The sequence below is a fragment of the Xyrauchen texanus genome, chromosome 2 (genome assembly GCF_025860055.1).
Source record: "Xyrauchen texanus isolate HMW12.3.18 chromosome 2, RBS_HiC_50CHRs, whole genome shotgun sequence".
Taxonomy (NCBI): domain Eukaryota; kingdom Metazoa; phylum Chordata; class Actinopteri; order Cypriniformes; family Catostomidae; genus Xyrauchen; species Xyrauchen texanus.
Window position 1 is genome coordinate 35,167,627 of NC_068277.1, and position 24,464 is coordinate 35,192,090.

Genomic DNA, 24,464 nt, shown 5'->3' on the forward strand with positions numbered 1-24,464 from the left:
ACTACAAGACACCATTATTTAGTTTATTAATAATAATAATAATAATAATAATAATAATTTTACATTTATATAGCACCTTACCAGAGGTAGGACAGTTTAAAGAAGGAGAAAAAAAAAGACTGAGCATATTTCAGTTTCTTCATTTTCCATAAAGAGGAATTTTCTGAATAGATGAATACTCTGTGGATCATTTAAACCTTTATGGAGCATAAAAAAATAAATAAAAAATTCAGAACAAAGTCTTAACCAGATAATTTTCTTAATTGCTGATTTGGATATAAATGTGGTGAACTTTTTAAAAGACGGATAGACGGCTCTGACGTGAAATCATCGTTCAGGTCAGGAATTTCACATCGCACTCTGGTTTAGGCTATAAATGAATACATAGGAAATCACCGATCACAACATGTGCATTTTCATTCATAAGATTTAGACTTTAGAAATCTTGGCTGCACAGATTCATAAATTCTTTGCAATTATTTATGTTTATTTAAAATGTTGTGTTATCCTTGTGCCTCTTGGATAATCAGTCATACAAATATTTGTTTATATTATTCAGATTAATCTGTTATTAGTTTTGAAGTCATTATTCGTAGCTTTCTGAATAAGGAATTCGGGTTTGGGCACTTTCTTAGTATCTATAATTATGTGTAATTGTGTTTTTTTTTTTTCTAGACTGTAGTCTTTCATGATGATGGACACACATCGGTTCAAGAGACTCGGATACTGATCATCTCCCTGTTACACTCAGTAGTCCTGTTGTAGGGGCCACTGGGGGGGTGGGGGGGAGACACTTCATGCACTGAACTCATAGCATGACTGACCCCATCATGGACTTTTTTGATCACCCTAACTTATTTGGGGGAGGGCTTGACAGCCTAGTCCAGGATGACCCAGGATTTACCCCAGGGACTGTGTCCTTGGAAGATGAACTTCACCTGGGTCCTAGCTTTGAGCCTCTACAGGTGGATGCAGGGTCCAGAACTTCGTGTTCTACCATCCAGCATGAGTTACCCTATAGTCAACCTGTGGGGCATTTTGACACTATGAAAGCACAATCCTTTACTGGTACAGAAGAAGGTAACATTGGTGGAAGAGCATTTCTGCCACAGCAGCAACAGTTTGAAAGGCATACTCTGAACCAAGTGTCCCAGACTAATGGACTAATGTTTCTTAACAACAGTCCCATGTGGGGAAACCATGATCAAAATGGGAATAACTATCATCAGCACATTAAACACCAACCACAACTTCATCAACAAGTTCAGCATAAACAATTTCAGCAGCATCAAGGTCAACATCAGCAATACAGTCAGCAACATCTTCAACAAAGACACCACCTGATCTCAAACCATCAGCACCTCCCACACCAACAGACAGCCCATCAAGGTTTGCATCATCTTGTCAAGACCTATCAGGAACAGTCTAGCTTTTACTATGAGGGCAATGTCCCCCAAAATCATTCCCAGCAAGGCCACCATAACTCCCTCGGCATGGAGGGTAGTCCCTTCCACCCTGCAGTTGCCCAGGGTGGAAATTCACAGTGTAAACCTTATCTTGAGGCCTCAATTATGTCTGTGTCCTCCCAGCAGCACAGAGGGTTTAAGGTGGCCCAAGAGGTCCAAGGCTTTACTGCGGGTCCAGGGTTGCAGGACAAAGACCTGGTCTTCCCATTCCCAACCAATTCTTTCCCATCTGGCTCAGTCAGCCATTCCTCATCCTATCCCATTGCTCATTACTCTCTTCCTGCTCAACCTCCCCCTGTACTGAATGCAACTCAGTCATACACCTCTGCCTCAGTTTCTTTGCCAAACTCTTCAACTGCCATCCCATCATCATCACCCCCAAACTTGTTGGATACCAGTTGTCCATTCCTGTCTACGTCCGGAATGGAACATCAACAGCAACAAGTCAGAATACCTGACATTCCAGCACAAGAGTGCCAATTTCGAGGCATGCAGAACACCAAATTGAGCAAGAATGCCTTCGGCTCCTCTGAGATATTCTCAGATGGTCTAAACTCATTCTCCATGGTAGACCAGAGGAACTGTGATATGGCTGGACATACAGTTACAAACCAGAGTGAAAGTAGCAGCAATGGGTTTCAGGCACTGGAGGATGCCTTGCTTGGAGAGCAACATGGGGAAAGGCTTGAGGACCTGGGTGAAGCTCCTGACCTTTTGGGCGATGAGTTGTTGGAGTCAATGGATCAGGAAGAGATTTCCAACCACTCTTGGGCAAATGCAGCACTAGGGGATGAACAACAAGTAAAAGTGAAAGCGGAGAAAATCATGGAGGATGGCCAGAATTTGTCAGTGGATATCAATGCACAGGTGAGAATAGAGGTTGTCAGAGCTTTCCCAAATATTGCTGAAATTTTGCACATTAACATGCATTATTTTACACTAGTTATGCTTAAGCTGACAACAAGTTAGGTAATGTAATTGCCTAAAATGGCTTTCCTTTATCAGGGTAAGGTCATGAATGGTTTCAGCAAAACAGTTGTCAGATTTTGCACATTGCCTAGATTTTTTTGTTGCATGTAAACCCTTGACAAGTGTTGTCCATTACTGTTTTCTTACGTTGTCTGTTTTTTTTTGAAAAAGCTGATTTTTGGTGCATATATTCACACTCATTGTCTCTTGTTTTGTTTGACTGCTTTTGAAGTTAAATGAAAATTACTTTGCTGGAATGTTGGAGTGGGCCAAATATTGTATCTGTGAGCTCTCAGATTTGGTTTCTAGCTCTAAAGGAGCCCTTCTGAGAGGATAGGAGTGTTATTTTGAAAAAAAATTGCTGTTTTTCATGTTTAACTCCACTGGGAAATATCAAAGCTAATGACATGGAGGATGAGAGCTAAACTACATGATTCTTAGAATGTTGTCCAGCAGACAACAGGCTACTTTATGTGTAACTTTGCTGAAATTAAAAGGGCAAGACAGACAAAGAGAAAGAAGACCGGTTCCATTAAATAATAATTGTTTATCCCTCCTCCTGTCCAGGGGTTGCAGGCCGGCAGGTAGCTTCCAATTAAGAGTGGCAGTGGTGTGTTCAGGACTTACTAAGGCTAAGCATACTTAAGACTATAACAAGATATGGGTCAGGCCAGCCAAAGGATAGAAGGTGCTCTCCAGCTGAATAGAGTGTATCATGTTTGTTGTTTTTGTGTGTGTGGTTGTGAGATTAATGTTTGTGAGTGCAGCCAAAAGAGAGATGTTGTTAATGAGAGATCCTAAGGGAAATTAAGAGAGAGAGAAGAGCAGCATTGCTGTATAGTTGTATAGCTCTCTCTCTCTCTCTCTCTCTCTCTCTCTCTCTCTCTCTCTCTCTCTCTCTCTCTCTCTCTCTCTCTCTCTCTCGGCTAACAGAGAGATATAAATACATAAATATACCTACCCAAATACAGATTCTTTTTTTTTTTTTTTTTTTGTGATCAAATTGTATTTATTTAAACAAATAACAAAGATAAAACACGTTTTCATACAACAATTTGTTTTAACCCCCTCCCTCCTGGCGATAACCCCATTGTCCATTCTATTTTAATAGAGTTCAAGAGGATTTAACAGCCTCCCCAGTGGCAGTCCAAGCCTCCATAAAAAAACCTCAAATAAAAGTCTTTCTGCTAATCGCAAGAAGTGTGATTATGGGTCCAAAACATAACCTACAGTATCTTAACGGAATACAAGTTTAAACTAAATATTGCCGATCGTATGGAGCAAACAGACTTTTTTCAAGATGATACCAAGATACAGGAGTGTCAGAACCAAGCCAAGCAGGAATAGATCACAAAACAAAAGAGTAGCGATAAAGCTTAAAATTGGGTAATGCCAAGCTCTCCACAAATTTGTCACGCTACAGAGTAGAGAACTTAATACGCAGCCAATTCCCTTTCCATTTGAATTTAAAGATTTATAGTCTGTCCCACTATCCTGATGGGGGAGGGAGAGGGATCATAGAACTAAAAAAGTTAATTCGAGGAAGCACATTCATCTTAACCATGGAAATGCGAGCTCGAAGTGAATTAGTAAAGCACATCCATCGATTTAAATCTGCATCCACCTGTTTAAAAATGTTGTTAAAGTTATTTACTGTAATGCTGTGTAATGAAGGATATATCTCAAATCCAAGGTATTTGAAATGTTTGACTATTGGAACAGTGCTAGTGAAGACGCAAGACATTCTCTCCATTTCAGAATTTAAGGGCATCAGTACAGATTTGGACCAGTTGATCTTATACACTGACAGGGCACTAAATTAATCAAATAGAGTTAACAAAGAGGTGAGGGATTGAGGGACATTGTCCACGTATAGCAATACATCATCGACATAGAGTGATATGCTAGGCTGCGTGTTATTAACAGATATAGGGGTCGAAAAGGCTTATTGACGGATGGACTGTGCTAACGGGTCAAGGAATAAAGCTAACGAGAGGTGAAAGTGGGCAGCCCTTTCAAGTACCCCTAAAATGGCAAATTGGGAAGAACATGTATTAGCCGTCAATACCATGGCAGGGATTTGCATATAAAACTTTAATAATGTTAATACAATTTGATCCCAGACCCATGTAATCCAAAACCGACCACAGATATTCCCACTCAAGGCTGTCAAAGGCCTTCACAGCATCCAGTGAAGAATAGCACAAGATGAGGCAATGTCAGTGACCGCATGTAAAATATGAAGGAGGCCCAAATACAGATTCTGCCAGTGCTCTTGTTTTACCACAATACAGATGAAAACAAGTGTCTCCTTTTGATAGATAGATATTCATATCCAATTGCCCTCAACTGATGGACTCATTAACTATTTTAATCTTTTTGTAGAAAAGATCTCTCAGACCTCAACACTTTTTTACATCAGCAATGTCCTGACTATACTTTGTGATCAGTTGAATGCCACTTTGGTGAATTAAAGTACCAATTTCCTTCCGAAACGGCAATATCTTTACATTATTCCATCCATCCATAATTAAAGCATGTTAGTTTACATGTTAGCATAGCATGTTAAATTAACTACTAAATAAAAAATAACATCAGCTGTGAGCTTTTAAAGTAATGTCCTATGATAATTAATAATTAACATATACTGTAGGTGCATGACAGCACAGCCAGACTGCTCCTGTCTGTATCTTTAACTCAGTGGTTCTCAACTAGTTTTGCTTAAGGACAGATTTTACATTGGACATCAAGTGGCAACCCATCCATCCATCCATCCATCGTCAACCGCTTATCCTGTGTACAGGGTCGCGGGGGGCTGGAGCCTATCCCAGCTAACATTGGGCGAAAGGCGGGGGACACCCTGGACAGGTCGCCAGTCCATCGCAGCAAGTGGCAACCCACCATAGTAAAAACGTAACCTGTATTTAATGTATCCTGGGTCACATTTCCTTTTATATTGCATAGTTTTGTTCATGGTTTTCAAGGACCTTTATCAAGTGACATTACAGGACGTTTTCTCTCCCCCTTTCAAAAATTGAAGAGCATATTAACTTATATGAGCCCATCATTATCTTGTTTGTTTCCTAATTTCAAACATAATTCAAACAGAACACACATATTACACAGGAGGAAAAGCTCCTCATTACCATGGTTAGGTCAGTGTGCTAGTCTTAAATAATAGTAATAATAATAACAAATTATAGTATTTATGAAAAAATAGATACTAGCTGAAACACATCTTGAAAAATGCCACTGTTGATATAAAATAACGGTTACTTTTACTCATGTAAAATCATGAACCAATTTTGTAAAGTTGATGTTTAATGAAACATTTGCGCATAGCACAGTGTTGCTCTTTTCCTCCTCAGTGCTGTTTGGCATGTCAGGGCTGCCAACTGTTGCGAGAAAAGTGTCACTAGAATTGAAATTGGTCACATCAGTTTTGAGGTGTGCGCCCCGCAATATCGAGGGAAGCCCGCTTGTTTCACGCGTGTGCCAGAGAGAAGAGCAGATCATTAGTGCGAGCTGGTTTTGTTACACTCGTGCGAAAGTGCAGATGAGAAGCCTTTAGCTGATTGTGAGATTATCATTAAATCTGCCTCTGCAGTCCTAAATAGGCTGTCACTTGGACGGCTGCCGAAACATATTCAGTGGGAGAACCATAGCGTTGTTCTTTCCCTGCTGTCTGTGACCCGGTCCGAATAGACATGCGACCAACCAGTTGAGAAATTGTTGCTTTAACTCACACATGCACTCACTTATGTCAGACTCCCTCGCCTCGCTTCTCTCTGACATTTTCTCCGCTGCACGTGTGTGTGTGTGTGGGGCAAGTTGACAAGTCTGACAGGCAGATGAGGAGGAAAGGAGATGTGCAGGCGCAGGTAAGATTCTGCGTGTGTGGATGTGAGAGAGCGTTTGAGAGAGAGAGAGGTGGCGCATGTGCAATCACTTGTTGCCACACCCAAGCAGAGATGCTGTCAGCTTTCTGAAGATCAGCTTTAAAAGTAGCTGTCGAAGTGGGGGTATTTCTCCCTATTTCATGGTAGCCTGTGCGCAAGAGTCTTTCACTATAGAAACTAGTGCTGCATGATTAATCATATAGCAATCGCGGTGTCACCCTGTGCGATATGATGGCAAAATGCTATGATTTTATTAAATAAATAAGTGCATGTGTGGATGTGACAGCCCATTCTCTCTGAGAGCTGTTTGCCTATTATTTACACATCTAATACAAAGATGACCAGTCTTTAATGATGACACGCGAGATGAGAGGAGCGCTGCAGCTCAAGTGTCTGATAGACACAGATCACAGCATGGCGACATATCTTTATTTCATCCTAAATTAGGCTTCAAATAATACGGGAGCGTGCCACGTAAATAAACACAATCTCCAAAACTGTCATTCTCTGTGCAGTCAGAGCTGCTTCAACCAGTCGCGGAAGAGACCCAATCTGAGCGGGAGTCGAGCCCAGGAGATATTTAAAGTTCCGCTGGCTGATGCACGCACTAACACTGAGACGCCTATCTCTCACCCCTGCTGTCTGCATCTTGCAACATCATCATCATGAGATCATCATGATAAGATCAATCTTGTGTGAAAAATAACACTAAAATTACGACAACAATAATATATATATATATATATATATATATGTGTGTGTGTTTGTGTATATGTTTTGGATAGACAAGATTGACAAAAGCTTATCAATAATACTCTTATAGCTTAAATGTTTACGGTGTTCAGTGACTAAAATATCAATATGACTAAATGTTACTAAAATATGACTAAAATGTCAACAGTTTTCATTGACTAAAACTACATAAAAAATGCCCAGACGTTGTCAAACAAAACGACTAAAAAAATAATAAATAGGATAAGGTTGACTAAATGTGATAAAAACTAAAAAGGACATTTGACACAGGATGAAGACTAAGATAAAATTAAAAAAAAACAGCTGACAAAATTAACTCTAGTATTCAATTGCCAGGTCATTAGGAGTGTAATGCAAAGCCAACGTTTACGTGTTTTTAACGTCACTTTTTTGATCAGTATGGTACCACCACCTCCTCATTTTGAGCCAGGAAAAACCCTGGTTATATGGCGATATTTTGGCTTTAAGATAACTGACACTGAGCAGAGAGAGGTACTGTGCAAAATTAAAGTTGCTACATCATGTGGCAACACGACAAATTTATATCAGCACCTGAAACAGCACAGAGAAAAGTAGAAAAGTGAGATTTCAGAAAATGATCCACCCAATGATCCATCAGTATGTGGACTTTGCAACGAGAGGGGCGAACGTGCTTGATCTTGTTTACACAAACATCCCAGGCGCGTACCGGGCGGAGCCCCGCCCCCACCTCGGCTACTCAGACCACATCTCTGTTATGTTAATTCCAGCATACAGACTGCTCGTCAGATGCACAAAACCGGTTCAGAAGCAGGTGAAAACCTGGCCAGCAGGAGCCATCTCTGCTCTTCAGGACTGTTTTGAGTGTACTGACTGGCACATGTTCAGGGACGCTGCAACATATGGCGATTCTACCAACTTGGAGGAATACACAGCATCAGTGACCAGCTACATCAGCAAGTGCATTGATGATGTCACTTTCTCCAAGACCATCACCACACGCTCCAACCAGAAGCCGTGGATGACTGCGGAGGTGCGCACGCTGCTGAGGTCCGAGACTCCGCCTTCAGAGCAGGCGATAAGGCAGCCCTAAGAACAGCTAGGGCCAAACTGTCATGGGCAATCAGAGAGGCAAAGTGCGCACACGCCCAGAGAATCCACAGTCACTTCCAGGACAGCGGTGACACGCGGCGCATGTGGCAGGGCATCCAGGCCATCACCAACTACAGGACAACATCAGTTGCCTGTGACAAAGATGCCTCCCTTGGAGATGCGCTGAACGACTTCTACGCTCTGTTTGAAGTGCAGAACGACGTGGTTGCGAGGAAGACCACCCCTCCTCCCAACGACCAGGTGCTCTGTCTTACCACGGCAGATGTGAGGAAAACTCTACGTAGAGTCAACCCACGGAAGGCTGCTGGACCAGACAACATTCCTGGCAGAGTGCTCAGAGGATGTGCAGATCAGCTAGCAGATGTTCTTACCGACATCTTCAACATCTCTCTGAGCAGCGCCGTCGTTCCAACGTGCTTCAAGGCCACCACCATGATCCCCATGCCAAAGAAGTCTTCAGTGTCCTGCCTCAACGACTACCGTCCCGTCGCACTTACACCCATCATCATGAAGTGCTTCGAGAGGCTCGTCATGAGGCACATTAAGACCCAGCTGCCCCCCTCACTAGACCCACTACAGTTTGCGTCCAAACCGTTCAACGGACGATGCCATCGCCACAACCCTCCATCTGGCCCTCACCCACCTAGACAATAAGGACTCATACGTTCGAATGCTGTTCATAGATTTCAGCTCAGCATTCAACACAATCATTCCCCAGCACCTGATTGGAAAGCTGAACCTGCTGAGCCTGGACACCTCCCTCTGCAACTGGATCCTGTACTTCCTGACTGGGAGACCTCAGTCAGTCTGGATCGGGAACTGCATCTCCACCACCACCACACTGAGCACTGGGGCCCCCCAGGGCTGTGTGCTCAGTCCACTGCTGTTCACTCTGCTGACTCACGACTGTGCAGCAATGCACAGCTCGAACCACATCGTCAAGTTCGCCGATGACACGACCGTGGTGGGTCTCATCAGCAAGAACGACGAGTCAGCATACAGAGAGGAGGTGCAGCGGCTGACGAACTGGTGTAGAGCCAACAACCTGTCCCTGAATGTCGACAAAACAAAAGAGATGGTTGTTGACTTTAGGAGAGCACAAGGTGAACACACTCCGCTGAACATCGACGGCTCCTCTGTGGAGATCGTCCAGAGCACCAAATTCCGTGGTGTTCACCTGGCGGAGAACCTCACCTGGTCCCTCAACACCAGCTCTATCACCAAGAAAGCCCAGCAGCATCTCTACTTTCTTCGAAGGCTGAGGAAAGCACATCTCCCACCCCCCATCCTCACTACATTCTATAGAGGGACTATTGAGAGCATCCTGAGCAGCTGCATCACTGCCTGGTTTGGGACTTGCACCGTTTCGGACCGCAAAGCCCTGCAGAGGATAGTGAGGACAGCTGAGAAGATCATTGGGGTCTCTCTTCCCTCCATCAAAGACATTTACAAAAAACACTGTATCCGCAAAGCAACCAGCATTGTGGACGACCCCACACACCCCTCACACAAACTCTTTTACCCTCCTGCCGTCTGGCAAGAGGTACCGAAGCATTCGGGCCCTCACGGCCAGACTGTGTAACAGCTTCTTCCCCCAAGCCATCAGACTCCTCAATACTCAGAGACTGGACTGACACACACACACACACACACACACACACACACACACACACACACACACACACACACACACACACACATGTCCTGAGTTGCACTTTAATTACTGTCACTTTATAACTGTCTGCTACCTCAATAACTGCTATGTGTATAGAACACTATCTCATAGTATGTTATGTTTACGTTTTTAGAAACTGTCATCTTTTTGCACTACTGAGTACTGGTCAGCGCTGCACTGTGTCTATTGTCCTGTTCATTGTCAGTAATTTGTTGTACTGTCCCGTACTTTGCACATGTTTGCATGTGCACTTTATATAGGTATATATAGGTATTTTATATAGGTATTTTATTTCGTTGTGTTGTCTCATGTGGTCCTGTGTTGGTCCTTTTGTTGTTTTTATGTAGCACCATGGTCCTGGAGGAACATTGTCTCGTTTTGCTGTGTACTGTACTAACTGTATATGGTTGAAACGACAATAAAAACCACTTGACTTGACTTGACAATGGACAAGAGGTACCAGCAATAAGTAGAACTTTTTAGAAAGATGATTTGGAAATACCAGTTGGTCATTTAAAAAAAAAAAAAAACAATAACAACCGTTTTAGTGGTTTGATTTGAGTGAAAAACACTTTTATATCCAGTTTCCTTTTCAAAAAAGTTTATAGAAAGTACATGTTACACTCTGCTTAAATGTCCCTGTTTGTTTGGACAATCTTATTTTCATGAAAATGTGTATGTGTTCTTATTGTTCTATTTTATGTAGGTGTAATATTGAGAAAATAACAAGTTTGCAGTAATGCAAAGATGTTATTATTTAATTTTGAAAAATATAATTTTAATTTGAAAACACTTCATTTATAGTGTTTTTTTGTTGCTAGTTTGTATGTTTGAGTTGAGAAATACACATTTCAACATTATCAGTAATATATTTGTGCATTTTCCTTGATAATCAAGCAAGTTGACTGATGATGCCATTTGATTATTATATCGCAATCGCATATCGCAATATTAGCCTCAATAATCGCAATATGACATTTTCCCCATATCGTGCATTCCTAATTAAACAGTACTTTTTCTCCTATGTTGAAAGTCCGATAAGAGGGAAGCGCCTTCAGTTTGTGTAATTAATCAGTATGTTTTGTCTCTCAGCTGTGATGAGCCGTAATACTGAAGTTGTTAGTTCAAAGCTGTTTAAAGCAATTTCCTAGCTTTAGTAGTGTAGTAGTAATACGAGCGATCATGAAGTGTTGTATGTAAACACTGGCTGACGTGAAATTCACTTCACGTCACCTAACTGACTCATATTACACATCAAAAAAATTTTTTGCCGCTACCTGCTGGCTAACATATACAATATCAAAAAAGACAAACAGTAGCTCATAACACATCTGCACTGCTCTTACTCTTTAGTTTAGAACAGCACGGACACAAGCGGAGTGATATTCACAGTGAAGTGTCAGACCATCAATGCTCATGGAATGTCTCTCGTCCAATCAGATTCGAGGACCGTAACTAACTGTTGTATAATATATATATATCTATATCTATCTATCTATCTATATATACAGTGAGGAAAATAAGTATTTGAACACCCTGCTATTTTGCAAGTTCTCCCACTTAGAAATCATGGAGGGGTCTGAAATTGTCATTGTAGGTGCATGTCCACTGTGAGAGACATAATCTAAAAAAAAATATCCAGAAACCACAATATATGATTTTTCAACTATTTATTTGTATGATACAGCTGCAAATAAGTATTTGAACACCTGAGAAAATCAATGTTAATATTTGGTACAGTAGCCTTTGTTTGCAATTACAGAGGTCAAACGTTTCCTGTAGTTTTTCACCAGGTTTGCACACACTGAGGAGGGATTTTGGCCCACTCCTCCACACAGATCTTCTCTAGATCAGTCAGGTTTCTGGGCTGTCACTGAGAAACACGGAGTTTGAGCTCCCTCCGAAGATTCTCTATTGGGTTTAGGTCTGGAGACTGGCTAGGCCACGCCAGAACCTTGATATGCTTCTTACAGAGCCACTCCTCGGTTATCCTGGCTGTGTGCTTCGGGTCATTGTCATGTTGGAAGACCCAGCCTCGACCCATCTTCAATGCTCTAACTGAGGGAAGGAGGTTGTTGCCCAAAATCTCGCAATACATGGCCCCGGTCATCCTCTCCTTAATACAGTGCAGTCGCCCTGTCCCATGTGCAGAAAAACCCCCAAAGTATGATGCTACCACCCCCATGCTTCACAGTAGGGATGGTGTTCTTGGGATGGTACTCATCATTCTTCTTCCTCCAAACACGGTTAGTGGAATTACGACCAAAAAGTTCTATTTTGGTCTCATCTGACCACATGACTTTCTCCCATGACTCCTCTGGATCATCCAAATGGTCATTGGCAAACTTAAGACGGGCCTTGACATGTGCTGGTTTAAGCAGGGGAACCTTCCGTGCCATGCATGATTTCAAACCATGACGTCTTAGTGTATTACCAAGAGTAACCTTGGAAACGGTGGTCCCAGCTCTTTTCAGGTCATTGACCAGCTCCTCCCGTGTAGTTCTGGGCTGATTTCTCACCTTTCTTAGGATCATTGAGACCCCACGAGGTGAGATCTTGAATGGAGCCCCAGTCCGAGGGAGACTGACAGTCATGTTTAGCTTCTTCCATTTTCTAACGATTGCTCCAACAGTGGACCTTTTTTCACCAAGCTGCTTGGCAATTTCCCCGTAGCCCTTTCCAGCCTTGTGGAGGTGTACAATTTTGTCTCTAGTGTCTTCGGACAGCTCTTTGGTCTTGGCCATGTTAGTAGTTGGATTCTTACTGATTGTATGGGGTGGACAGGTGTCTTTATGCAGCTAACGACCCCAAACAGGTGCATCTAATTTAGGATAATAAATGGAGTGGAGGTGGACATTTTAAAGGCAGACTAACAGGTCTTTGAGGGTCAGAATTCTAGCTGATAGACAGGTGTTCAAATACTTATTTGCAGCTGTCTCATACAAATAAATAGTTAAAAAATCATATATTGTGATTTCTGGATTTTTTTTAGATTATGTCTCTCACAGTGGACATGCACCTACGATGACAATTTCAGACCCCTCCATGATTTCCAAGTGGGAGAACTTGCAAAATAGCAGGGTGTTCAAATACTTATTTTCCTCACTGTATATATATATATATATATATATATATAAAATGTTTCATAGCCATGCTGACCACTGACAATGATTAAGTTATTATTATCCGGACCTTTGCTGGGATGGAAATGGAGAGATTGAAATTAATTGAATACCCCTGTTCTAGGACGATTTGAGCCTCTGGACCAGCAAGTGTTTCAATACTAAAACGTGGTTTCACCAAGGACCCCAATTTAGTTGCCTCATTGGAGAGTGCCTTTTTAGATGTTTTTCAGTGGTTTGCTTGGGTAAAATGTCTGTAAAGAGCACACATCCTTTTTTCATGTATTGAATTGTTCAGAGTGGTTCATACATTTTGGGTAGTGTACTTGATCACTTTAATCACCTTGCATTTGGATAATCACAGCCGTGGTGATATTCAGTACAACAGCATGATTGCTAGTTTGATATGACTTTTATATAACGGTTCTATATGAAGTTAACGTGATGTCACATCATGCTTCAGGGTTCTTCTGAGCAACAGCTTTTACTGGTGGATATGGGCAGCACTGTGGTTTAAATTATCTATTAGCATTAAATTAATGCTATTAATGTAATAATGTTTATGTAAAGACAAATTATTCTAAACGGCTATTTTTGGATTATAGTGAAGAAATTGGCTATATTTAAGTACTAGATTATTTTTGAACTATCGACAAAACCAGTTTTAACTGGATTAATTTGGCCTGTATGATTAGGTCAGACATGTAACAGTGAATGAATTTACATCCTCACATTTTTAACATGCTTCTAAATCCTGAGAACTGTTGCATGTAAAAATGTATACTACCATCAAAAATGCTATATAGAATAGAATAGAATCCTTTATTTTTTATCAAAATTATTATCAGCCTGTTTTGATCAAAAAGTAACTTATTGCATTAAAAATAAATCCATTGATTTGAAGAAAATCTATAGAAGCCCAAACTGGGTGTTCCAACTCCACAAACAGCAATTTTGGGGCATTTTCAACTAAATTTGAACTAAGCGCCCATTAAAAGCAGTTCTGTTCTGGGGATGTGCAAACTTAATCAGTTGCTCTGAGGCGTGACTGCAGGTGCCATCTGCAGTCTCTAAGGTACAGTCATGATTTGAAGTTTGATTGATTTGATTACAGAGCGTGAGATTCATAGTGAAAAATGAGTTACATTTTTCACTGGTGTTTTCCTCAAGTGTGGTTTAGTAACCTTCAAAAGTAAATGGTAAATGTTTTTGCACACCAGACTATGGGAACGTGTAATTTTATACCTTCACATTCTGACAAGCCCTTCTCTTTTGATATGAATTTTGTTCTTTTTGAGCTTGGCAGAATAGATAATTCTTTTGTTGAATGGGGCAAACACTTCTTATTCTCACCCAAAACCAATCATTTCGCTTCAAGACGGATTAAACCACTTAAGTCAAATGGATTGCCTTTTATGTCCTTTTTGGAGCTTGGAAGTGTTTGCCCCCATTGACTTTTTATTGTATTGAAATAAACACTTCATATCTTAATCAAAATATCTTTATTTGTGTTCTGCCGAAGAAAGAAAGTCATAAGAGTTTGAGATGGCATAAGGGTAAATGATGAGAGAATTTGAATTTTTGTGTGAACTATTCCTTCAAGCCTGCTTTAATTAGGCAAACACAAAGGTTCTCTTCCATCAGTTTATATAATGGTGAGAGATTTTGCGAGAAGACAAGAGGGTGGAGCCCCCAAATGTACAATAAAACCCCGTATTACTCTCAGTCAAATACAAACAGTACACATATGTCAGTACTTTTTCACTGGTGTTTTCCTCAAGTGTGGTTTAGCAATCTTCAAAAGTAAATGGTAAAAGTTTTTGCACACCAGACTATGGGAACGTGTCATTATATACCTTCACATTCTGGCAAGCCCTTCTCTTTTGATATGAATTTTGTTCTTTTTGGAGCTTAGCTGAGTAGATCATTCTTTTGTTGAATATTCTTTCTGCCTAGCATTTCATTTTGTGTTTCACAAATGAAAGGTAATGGGTTGAAAGACATTTAAATGATGACAAAATTTTAATTTTTGAATGAACTAGGAGTATTCCTTTTAACCTTAAACCTGTAGCATTGGCTCACTTCAATTGACTTGCACAAGATTAAAACAGGACTAGGTTGAGTCTTTACTCAACCAATGACTTTGTTCAGACAAGCAGTAAAAAATGTTTTATTGATTTATTTAAATATTTTGATGTATTTGACACAAATTAGTTTAATTGTTTGTGGTCTGAAAAAAAACTTTTGGAGGGATAGTTCTCCCAAAAATTACAATTTACTTCCCTCATGCCATCCCAGATGTGTATGAATTTCTTTCTTCACCAGAACACATTTGAAGAAAAACAGAAATATATCTTCGCTTAGTAGGTCTTTAAAATGCAAGTGGATGGTGATCAGACCTTTTTGAAGCTCCAAAAATCACAGACATTCAGCATAAATGTCCTCCACTTGCCTCCACTAATGTTGTCTAAAGCAAAACTATCACTTTTGGCATGAAAAAATCTATATTAAAGTACCCTTTAACTATAAATCATCTCTTCAGTTCAGCAGCAGGAAGTGCATTCAAGAGAGGGTGGAGATCACGTGGCCTCTCTTGTGACATATTCCTGTTGGTATGTTACAGACATGTTGTTTTTCTGTTGGTTGAGACATCCAGGATGAGCATACAAATGACCCATTGTGAGTAAACAAACAGATACAAATTCAGATCTAAACCAAAAACAACAAAGCTTTTGTACAGTGTTCATCCTACTCTGTTGATGACAGCTCTGCACATCCGGGTGTGTCGCATGTGCGTCTGCTCTCGCGTGTACATGCCGATTCGATTACGTCTTACGGGCATTCTGCTACTTATTGGAAGCAATTTATTGTTAAAAAGGGTTGATATATATTGTCACCCCCAAAGCATTTGGTTACTTGACAGGGTTTCCCACAGGATTTTGTGAGAGTGGACCTCCGACCCTCTATTCGTGGGCATGCCCCTTATGAAAATTTTGTACATTTTTAAGTTAAATACTTCCATCTGGTGCACTTTGAGAGCAAAATTAAGAGTCTAGTGTTGTGCTCTTGTAAACAGTTTTGTTCTCTTACAGCTGCAGTAGGCAACTTTTAAATAAATTGAATTGTGAGAAACAGAACCCCCATTTCTTCCCCATATACATGACGCTCTTAACCCCCAGCCAGGATTACTTGACAGCTGTTCACAAACCAAGCCAAGGCCTGCCTTTCATGGAGTCTGTGGTGCTAACTAATTTCTCACAGGGCCTCATTTATCTTAGACACAATGTTTGTATAGAAAAAAAAATTCAATGAATAAATACTACCTACTGTAGCTTTAACAATTTCATGCTCTAACATTCTAAAAAGCAGGGTACAAACTAGTGATGACCGTTTCAGCTTTTAATCTTTTAACATTACCTCAGACTGCAAACGATAGCTAGTTAGTGAAGCCGTAAGCAGTGTAACATTATGCCAATTAACCTAGTAATGCTAACTTTAATTTACGTTAATCATCATGATTGTAACTCTTTTGTTTACTTTTGTAACCCAGCCAACCTGTATATTTATTACATTATATTGTATTGCATTACATTATATTAATTATATTATGCAATAGTATAATATTTCTGCCTTATTTCTTAACTCCCAAACCCTTATTTCTCATGAAGGAAGACTTCGAGATTCAGTTTCTTGGATGTTGTCATCTCCACAGAAATAGAGCAGGGCATCTCCTCACTGCCTGTTATTAACACTGCATGAATAAACCCACAGTGACCATGGATATTTGACATTACATGGCTGTTAAGTGAAACTGGAGTGCTTTGCGTTCACAAAATGAATACGTTTATACCTTGTTTATATTTTCGCGGGAGTTTGGCGCAAGTCTCTGTAGACATCGTGCACATCAGAGTGCTTGAGAAGTGGTTCATCTTCACATGACATCCGAAGTGCGGTTCCCTGAGATGCTCTGAGTTCAGCTGAATGAGACACAAGTGTTCATGCAGGGAAAGACGAGGTGAATCCAGCTGAATCAGCTGCTTTTTATTTAGTAAAAGGGACTCGGTGCTTTGAAACTACACAACTCTATCACTGGCGAGTGAAATGTTAATGTTTACTTGTTGCCAGTGGTTAATAACAGATGTTTTTTGGTCTCATAATGCGAGTGATTTACTCTCAATGTAGAGGGTTGGTTAACGTAACTTAAATCAAAAATGTGTCATCCTCCTCAACCAAATATTGTTAGACGGATCCAGGAATACTTCAGTGCAAGTATGTGTGAGCGCGTGAGTGTATAGAAGCGGGGGGAGGAGCTGACTGAACTAAAAGACTTTTTGTGAAATGTTTTGCTTAAAGTATCCTTATACTATCTTTAAAATGATTCCCACTTGCTTTGATAACTTGTTGTCAAATGCAATAATATTCAGACATTTTAAGGGTTGTTCGAGGGTCAAAAATGTTTTGGATTCTATGTATAATAAATAAAATACCATTTTGATTTGACAGCTTAGGGGTCAACCTAGTTAAAATGTGAAAAGCAGTTTGGTATGTGTGACAGGCCAGAGCAGCGGCTGTCACAGGGTGGTGTGATAGTGTGAGGGCCAGAGAGAGCGAGCGAGCCTGGCTGACAGCATGAATAAAGCCCCTTTGTGCTCCTGCTTTGTGCAGAATGAACATTCAGCAACATGGATGCAAATACCCATCCACATCACTCACATTCATACACAAACCCCCTAACCTACTGTTCTGGATCAGATCCAGCCTGACCAAGATGATGTACTTTTTTTTTTTTTTTTTTTTTAAGAGGTCAGAGCTATTTTTTTCACTGAGTTCCACTTATAATCAAGGTCAAGGTGATTCATACATAAGGTAATTTTGTTTTTTTATGAATATTCCCCCACCTCCCTCTAACCCAAGATATTAAACGGGCTCGAACTTTAAGACTGCTGTAAAGGCCCTCAAAAGACTTCCATTTGAGAGGAGTTACAATGCTACAGGTTGCAGGGTGATAACCTGCCTAACCTGCCCAAACTGTTAAGATCTGATAGTTTTTCATCTATTAATTTAAAGTTGTTGATTATAAATATACACCTTCATGCCATTCCAGATGTGTATGACTTACTTTCTTCTGTGGAACACAAACCAAGGCTTTATGTTTTGCAAAATATTTCAGCTGTATTGGTCCTTTTCGATGCAAATAATGGTGGACAGAAATCAGAATTTCCAAAAAGCAGATAAAATCAGCATAAAAGTAATCCATAAGACTGCAGTGATTTTTATCTAAATCTCCAGAAGCAATATACCAGGTATGAGTGAGAAACAGATCAATATTTAAGTCTATTTTTACTATGAATCTCCACTTACACTTTCAGATTTGAAAATGAAACTATACATGCGCCATATGTAACTTTCAGATGTGAAAGTGCAGAAACGCAGAAGCATATACCATTATTTTACAACCTCTGAGGTCACAATAGGTCTGTCTTTGATGGTTTAAAAGTTATCGTAAAAAATATATTTTACTTATGGAACCAGATTGTTACACTATGCACCTTTCATTCTATGCAGAAGTTTTCTACGATTCATAACAGAAGCCGGTTTTCAATTTCTGTTCTTCAGTGTTATCACCTGCATTTGCGTATGTGCTTGGCAGAAAATGTGTTGGTAAGCGGATTCAATTTGTAACAATTGCCAAAAATGTAGTGTAGTAACAGTGCTGAAACTTTTGTTTTATTATCATTAACTTCTTCGAGCTGTAATAAGAGACAACTGCTGCACAAGTTGAGCTTAAAGTTATTTTTACTCCAACTAACATTGGAAATGTTTTTCTCCATCTTGATCGCTGGTTTCGGTAGCATTGCTTCTTTTTGAGACTGGATCCACAGTCCAGAGGCAATCAGAGTCATCATGGCGGCACCCAGTGTTTGATCGTGAAAACTAATGAAATGCATATGTAATGCATTTGTTGTGTTTTTATAAATATATTCACTGTTCATTTATTTTCTGTGTGTGTGTGAGAGAGAGAATAAGAATAAGAATAAGATGCAGGTGCCCTAAGGGTTGAAAGAAAATGTCTGAAAATGTTGCCAACACATAAGCTGTGGCCTGAAGTAAGGTGTGTTTGTGTGTGTTTGCTTGCTTGATTGTAGGAGTCCTACTGTGTGTCACACGAACGTGCTGTGTGTGCGTGTGCATGTTCGTGCATCCGCCTCTGTGAGAGTGCGTGACTGTGTGTGGTCAACTTGCATTGTAGCTTCCTGACCCTGCGTCTGTAAGGTTTATATAACTGGGCCGGTCTGACAGGCCTCCAACCAGCACTGTAACCTGACACCTAGTCACCTCCTGTTGCGTCTGTGAGCATGTGCATGCACTTGTGTCCCTTCTATCTGTGCAAGTACACTATAAGTGCATAGCCTTTTTTCTTCACCTAGCAATTCAGATCTGTGTGTGTGTGGTGTGTGTGTGTGTGTGTGTGTGTGTGTGTGTGCATGCCAGGGCTGCCACAATTAACCAATGATGAAAAGTTTCATTTATTGCATTTCTTGTCTTCTCCTGAATCTTAGTTTTTTTTATATTGAATCACATCATATTTTATTCAAAATTTGCATTACAGTTTTGTTTTCACATGCTGCTGAGAGAGCCAATTTTAGACCTGTACTGATGTTTAAAACTACAATAAAGTAACTCGGGAAAAGTTCTCAGCTTGTTTTTGATTTTGTAACCTACATAAACAATATAAAACTTTTTCAATGTAGATTCTATTAATTGATATTACATTTAAAAAAATCAAGGAAAATAATTAACAGTTTTGTTGTGCAGCCCTGGTAATAGAGATTAAAATTATGACTGCTGTGATTAAAATTAAAAATTGACGATTGCATTATTCCATTTAAGTATATTCCTGTTGCATCAGTTTTCTGTTTGAGCATGTTTTTGCAGTGGTTGAGTATTCTAACCAATCTCAGACATGTCCGTTGAGCAATGAAATGGCAATGCCTAATCAGAGATTTTAAAATTTGTCTATAGCTCTATCAGTAATGACGAGCTATACTTGTTGTATACCGCCTGATGCACAGATGCTTGCTTTGTTTTTCACCACTGTTCTTGGTGGTCCATGAAAATGAGTGCAGAAAAAACATCACCTCCACATAACAAAGCATAGTAGGCAATTTGGGATTATTTTGGAATCGTTGCATGTTATGCCGCTCAGTCACAAAGGTCAACGGAGAATGGTCAGACTGGTTCAAGCTGACAAAAAAGCTACGGTAACTCAGATAATCACTCTGTACAATTGTAGTGAGCAGAATATCATGTCAGAATGCACAACATGTCGAACTTTGAGGCGGTTGGGCTACAACAGCAGAAGACCACGTTGGCCACTTTATTAGGACCATAGTCTTCCTAATAAAGTGCTCATTGAGTGTATATACAGCTTCATTAACAATGGGAGCATTCGCGTAAGTGCACAGCAATGTGTGGAGCATATCCATGCATTCCAAACGGTATAAATGATGCCTTCGGAGGGCACTTTGAGGGGAAAATAATCATGATAACTGTTCTGTAACAGAATTTTCAATAAAAGATAGTTCATAATGACTGTTACTTATGAGCCCCACACCTTTCAGCTGTCACAGTGTATGATGAAGTCTTGTAAGGGAACAGAGCATGGGATTACCGGTAATGCTTCTGAATGAACACATCTTCTCATGGGCCAACGTGAAGTTGATTTCCAGATGTATAAAAGAGCAATAAAGTAATTTAACCCAACAGTCCTCAGCTTGTTTTGGATAGCCTACATAAAGAATATGGCATTAAGTATTTAATGTAATTTTTAATTAAACTGTTAATTACTATATCAAGGTAAATAATAAACAATTATGGACCCTGAACCCTAGTGTGTGCATACTTTTATGTTAGTCTGTTGCCAGCTGACTCGCACAGACACATGCTCTCATTCAACCAGTCTGACAGCTCTGTTTCTCCCTCAAGCACTGATCTAGGGTCAGCACTCCCTTGCGAAATCAAATGACTGATGTAAAGACAAATGCTGTAAACAGGACGGCAAATGTTCTATCAGTGCTCTGTCATCTGGACTGGGGAAGAATGTAAGGGGTTAAAGGTAAACAAGAAGAGCCTGTGGTAGTATTTCTTTATGGGGGGCGGTCTTTAATGCGCAATGGAAGGGGAGGGAGGAGAGGAAAGGAAGAGGGAGGAGTTAGTTGAGTTATAAGGGGAAAAAAAGCATGTGGGAAATTTGCCAGGCCAAACTACACAGTAGGTCTTAATTTCAAGCCATCTTTAACTTTGTTGATTTCACTTGTGTTTGTGTGTGAGTCTGTGGTGTTCGTGTGGAGTTCACTTCAGTGTACTGAAGATTAACAGGCTTTGACTTTAGAATCAGTAACTGTGTGTGGGGGGGGTGCCTGTGGGTTAGCTGGCCATTGTCTCAGCTCTCGCGAGGGTTGGTTAGAGGAATGCCAAGAGTTCAGGGTGATGACAGTCTGATCTGCTGCCGTTCCAATTCATTTAACACCCCCCCCCCCCACCCCCCCACACAAACACACAGACAGAGGACACGCGGAGAGCTTAGCAGGTGTGCAATTTCCTCTTTTATATAAAAAAATGCTTATTTGAGTTCCCTTAAGCTCTGAATTTCTCAGTTTGGAGGGTTAGTATTAGAAAATTGTTGTTTGTTTTGGTTGATGTTTGTTTTTCTGATCTTTTTGTTCTGAGTTTTTTTTGGAGATGGAAATTGGATTTCAGATTTTGATTGGCTAGGAGAATAGGACTGCAGGTTTCTGATTGGTCTTTTGAGTGAACAGGATCCTCAGTTAGCAGTTGAAACAGTTCATCAGTTGCTATGTTTGTTAGCGACTGTGAGGTTTTGTTTTATAGAAAGGAAAAAGTCCTCGTTTCACAACCATGTTCTCATTAGAAAGCACAATGCGATATTACCTCTGTCATAGGGATAAAGTTCACTGTTTTTATACCTGCTACAGTTTCTCTAATCATCAGGAATTTTGCCCTTCTAGTTTTTGACTCTGACTTTCATTAATGTTTAATTATGTTAATGTTTCCCTGTTCTGAAACGTAGTGGATTTTAGTTTCTTTTGGATGATGTTGTCAATCATTTGATGGTAAAGCTGAATAATAGGCCATCTGAATAAATTTAACCTTAAATGAAGGGGGAATATCTATAAAAATGTCAAGTATTATATGTCCTTCAGATATTTCGTCATTTAAAGGGGTCATGAAATGGAGAATCTAATTTTCCTTGATATTTAAGCATATATGAGGTAACTACTATAAAAACATTCTGTAAATTACAAAACTCAAAACCTCCTCCCCAGTCTAAAAAGATAATTTATAGTTGCCACTCTGCTGAAACATCTCATTTTGAAATCTGTCTGCTGCACTCTGGATGTTTTTGGCCAAATTTGAATAAACTCTAGAGACTGCTGTGTGTGAAATGCTGTGTGAAAAGAGGTCAGCAGTTACAGCAATACTCAAACCAGCCCGTCTGGCATCAACAATCATACCATGCTTGAAATCACAGAGATCAATTTAATGTCATTCTGATGGTTGATGTGAACATTAACTGAAGCTCCTGACCCGTATCTGCATGATTTTATGCATTGCATTGCTGCCAAATGATTGACTAATTACATAATTTCATGAATAAGTAGGTGTACAGGTGTTCCTAATAAAGTGCTAACTGAGTGTACATGAGTGCCAAATGAATTTGCACAAGATACTCCCAACGCATTTGAGTGTGTTTGTCTTTGATTTGGGAATTAGCCTAGCATTTTTTTGAATGGTGTTCTGCAAGTTTGAGTGATGTAATGGTGCGTGTGTCTGTCTGCATGTTCGTTTGTTCTCTCCTACCTCCCTCTTTCCCTTTTGCTTTGAATAATGAAATAAGTGTTCAGTTCTAATGGAGGCTACCTGCTGTGTGCTGTCGCTCTCTTTCCCTCTTGCATATCTCGTGTTTCCTGGGTTCCTCATCGCCTGTGTAGCTCAAAATTCCCTGTTCTGGTGTAATTAGGGTTGCCACGGTGTACAGTGTTACTAGTTTTACTTGGTACAAGAGATGATACCGGGTAAAAGGGAGGAAACATTATGAATGGAACTTTCATTATCAAAACAATAACCTAACAAATAGAAATAGCCTCAAATAGTTGCCTAATAAAGAGTTTGTGACTAATGATAAATTAACCTAAATAATGCATTGAAAGCCAGATGTTCTTTACCAGCGTATCAAATTACACAGGCAGCAAAGTACGCGCACTGACAGAAAACGTTTAATTGCAGGTAGCAAATATAATTTGCATGGTCGGTAACTGTAAGACGTCTCGTTTTCAGAGTGACACAAGAGATGCTGTTAGACACACAGACACGAACTTGAAGAAACACACTTTATTATATTTTTACACTTTATTATATCTTTATTATATTAGTAATTGTTTTTAGATCTTAATTTATATTAGTAATTTTCCGCCTGTATTACAGATTTTCTTTCCATGTACTTGTGTGACGGTGGTTATATATATATATATATATATATATATATATATATATATATATATATATATATATATATATTAGGGCTGTCGATTTAACGCGTTAATTCAGTGCGATTAATTTTATTAAAAATAACGTGTTCTTAACACGTTAACGTGGGTGTTAATGTGGGTCCTTAAACAAGCCCTCATAATAAATCTTGAACTGATTGACAAATTCACTTGTGAACTGTATGCCAATGATTGACTTTTGATCAATAATATGGTACTAGAGATGCACCGATTGCAAGTGTGACCTGCCGGTACCGATTTTTTTCGATTGTCTTTCTAAGAACTATTATTGACTGCATATACAAACAAAATCTACCTTTCTTCAATGCAACATTTAATTTTCATAATAAAATAAATTATTAAACATTACAATTTCCCCCAAACTGCACTAAGTTACAGGATCTTCACTCACTTAAACAACTCTCAAAATAAAGTGCTCTGTGACTGGAAAGAGGTAGAAATAACAATTAACTGCAAATGAGTTGCTTTATATTACAGATGTCATTTTCCACTATTTTTATAAATGGACCTTTTTCTCTTTATTACTCGTCTAACAAAACTATTATTTAGGTTTATGACCTCAACCTGGCAACCTACAACCCAGTTGCGCTATTGATATCTGCGCAGGCAGTAGACGCGGGATGTTAAATCAAGCATCACTGGTAGATGGGAGGAGAAGTCTCCGCTGGTGCTCCGGTGAAAAAAAACTAAATATACATGTACATTTAACAACAGCTGGATGGAAGAATTGAATTTCATATGCCGAAGCCATATCGACAATGCCCACGCCTTTTGAAATGTGTGTTGCACTGATTTTAATATCGGACACGGTGGGAAAAATTACGTTACTCAGCACATTAAATCACAACAGCACAATTTCTTTAGTATTTAGCCTGCCTCTGCCATCCAGCACCCCACTT

General features: G+C 39.8%; 1 protein-coding gene across 3 annotated transcripts in view; it reads left to right on the plus strand.

Moving 5' to 3' along the window:
- The first annotated feature begins 800 nt into the window (after window positions 1-800).
- LOC127618344 (chromodomain-helicase-DNA-binding protein 9-like) overlaps window positions 801-24,464 on the plus strand; it is a 101,885-nt gene continuing 78,221 nt past the window's right edge. For all 3 annotated transcript variants that reach the window (XM_052090710.1, XM_052090727.1, XM_052090718.1), the window contains exon 1: window positions 801-2,333. In XM_052090710.1, the coding sequence (XP_051946670.1) occupies window positions 816-2,333 (1,518 nt within the window). In that variant the 5' untranslated portion in view covers window positions 801-815. The remainder of the gene's footprint in view (window positions 2,334-24,464) is intronic.